General features: G+C 48.2%; 1 protein-coding gene across 1 annotated transcript; it reads left to right on the forward strand.

Moving 5' to 3' along the window:
* Positions 1–1,070: 1,070 nt before the first annotated feature.
* On the forward strand, positions 1,071–2,280 carry LOC120713213 (14-3-3-like protein GF14-A). The gene is made up of 2 exons (XM_039999216.1): positions 1,071–1,089; positions 1,190–2,280. Exons 1-2 carry the CDS (start codon positions 1,071–1,073, stop codon positions 1,726–1,728), a joined length of 558 nt encoding a protein of 185 aa, XP_039855150.1. The 3' UTR covers positions 1,729–2,280.
* The last annotated feature ends 425 nt before the right edge of the window (positions 2,281–2,705 follow it).

A 2,705-nucleotide genomic window follows, 5' to 3' on the forward strand; every position in this document is an offset into this window, starting at 1 on the left:
CAGGTTCTTGAATCATCAGGTTGCTTTAATAGTTCTAGTGGAGCAGCTCTACAGGTCAGCAATTAGCTATCTGATGCTATTTCTACACCTGAACATAGTTTATGTGGACCAACTCCTGTATGGTTTGAGATGGACACTACCAATTAAAAACACCATGTAACACAGGCTTTCTTTCTAGATACTACTCAACACCAATGCCTCACAGCCAGCAATGAAAGCCTCTCTCCATCTCGAACCAGTGCAGGAGGGATCTACAAGTAAAAAAGAGTTGACAGAAAGGAGCATTTCAGATTAGAGAAGCACAATAATTTGTTAAGCTCCTGCTATAATACTAATCCTCAGCTATCATAACTACAAGAAGCCAAGTAATAAAAAGAGGACTAGAAAAACATGTGGGCATTATTTACAATATATTTAGGCTTACTATAGTTGCATATTTCACTGGGCAGAGCATACATATAAAATGAATATGACCTAAACAACATTCTTTCTTTGTAGCACATTAAGCAATCAGTACTGATCTATCGAATCAGCACAACTATTCAAATCAGTACTGATCTATCGAATCATTACTGGTGCCCACAGCCTGCAGAACTGTTTGCTAGATTTGTGTTACTCTTTAATTAAAAAGACTAATCTAACAACAATCAGCTAGCCATACTAGAGTACTGATCCAGGAAGGCAAACATCAATCAGTTTCCTCAAGTTAGGGAGCAGCCGATCCATGTTACAGGGCAAAAAAAAGCGCCGTTGTGATTGTGGTAGAAAGTCAATATTTAACTGAAATTAAGTACCAAAGAACTTATCCATAGTCTCTGAACTCGCCCATCGCAGGCTCACAGCCACCCAACGTAATACCCTCTTCTCTGATGGCTCCTGAAACAGCCATACAGTAGTACAGGCCCATCTACTACGAAAAACATATACTACATGGAGCAGCTGATCAGTGGATCAAGCGGCCATGGTTGAATCAAAGCTGAAAGCAAATGACAAGGGGCGATTGTTGGTATATTCATCCAGAAAAAGGAAAAAGTATAGCTAGAGTTTGCTTCTTAAGTCCAGCGCAGATCATGGTGATCAGTTCAATAGGTACAGAGCAAACATTCAGAGCAAATAACTTCTGCTATCACAGCAGAAAAAGCTCAATATGGCTCTTAAGTCTTGTAAATTCTACCTACAAACTAAGCAGAGAGCAGCAGAGAGCAACATCCTGCAGAGCAGAAGGAGACCCGCGGCGCCGCGGGCCATGCCGCCACCGCCAGGGGCTACTGCGGACGTGTCGAGACCGAGCTCTCCAACATCTGCACGGGGATCCTGCGCCTCCTTGACAAGCGCCTCGTCCCCGCCGCCGCCACCGTCGACGCCAAGATCTTCTACCTCAAGATAAAGGGCGACTACCACTGCTACCTCGCGGAGTTCAAGACCGGCGCCGAGCGCAAGGACGCCGCCGACTCCACCCTCGCCGCCTACCAGGCCGCCCAGGTCCCGTCCTCCTCTCTCTTCCACCAACTCTCGTCTCGTCGTCTCTTTCTTTTTTTTTTTGTTCCTTTCGTTACTGATTTAACTCGAAATGGCTGGATTGGATCTCGGGTGGTTTTCTTCTGCCTTTCCTCGAGGAGGTGTTCGAGCACAGGCTGGGGAGCATGGGGAGGTGGTGCGGCGGCCAGATCAGATCGAGAACGTGAGGACGGGAGAGGGGAAGGAAGAGATGGCGGCGCTTACCGGTGAGAAGGTGCGGGGAGGGTTGCCGCTGGACGGGAGATGGTCGCCGTCGGGCTGCGCGCAGCCACCTCGCGCCGCCTCCTCGTCAGTCGTCACCTCGCGCGCCGCCAGTGTTGCGCGTCACCTCGCTTCGGCCTCGCGACGTCCGCATGGAGCGGATCCGGAGGGGAGAAGAGAAGACGGGGCTTCGTTCCGGACCTGAGAGGGTTCCGGACCTGTTTCCATTCTGGGCGGCTCCAATCCGTCTGGAATAGGCCTCGTTCCGGGCTGTTCCGGCTGCAACCGAATGAGGCCTTAGGCTGATGTGCGAGGCAAGCTGTGCCGTGGCATCGACGCGCGAACGGTCGCCACCACTCTTGCTCTAGCAGAGCAGCACCTCTGCGCGCACCTCAAAGATGTTTGCCTCGCGTATGTTGCCTCACGGGATGTGCTTGGTTCATGAAATGTGATGGATTCAAGCATCTCGCCGCGAGTTGCCCTTTGGTTTTGGTGGAGATTCTGGACAAGATCGTCAGAGGCAAGAGGCTGTAGTGTACTAGTGTTTGTTAAGTTTGTGAGTTCAGCCGATTTTTTTTTTTTGAGAAAGACACCAGAAATGTATTTCATACCTAATTTATATATATACCTATATTTCTAAAGTGAATAAAATTTCCACCTAAATTTTTGATTTAGTCCGTTTTGTGTCATTGACAGGTGGATTTTAGTCCATCTCGTATGCGAGTCAGACCAGCTCTCCATCCATGACTCGATCACTTAGATCCCTATATGAGTTAACGTAGGAGTAACTATACATATCCGATATATACGTATACTAACTCCGCATGTTCTGCAGTTTAGTTTTCGTCCGTCATCTGTCCTGTCCGCAAGCTACGATTGAGGTAACGAACTAATATCCGAAGCTGCGATCGAGCTGTGAACGGCAATACTTCGTCCCTACTACGAACTCTGGTTCGGAAAGCCACAATCTCACATATAAAATCCAC

The sequence above is a fragment of the Panicum virgatum genome, chromosome 6K (genome assembly GCF_016808335.1).
Source record: "Panicum virgatum strain AP13 chromosome 6K, P.virgatum_v5, whole genome shotgun sequence".
Classification (NCBI taxonomy): domain Eukaryota; kingdom Viridiplantae; phylum Streptophyta; class Magnoliopsida; order Poales; family Poaceae; genus Panicum; species Panicum virgatum.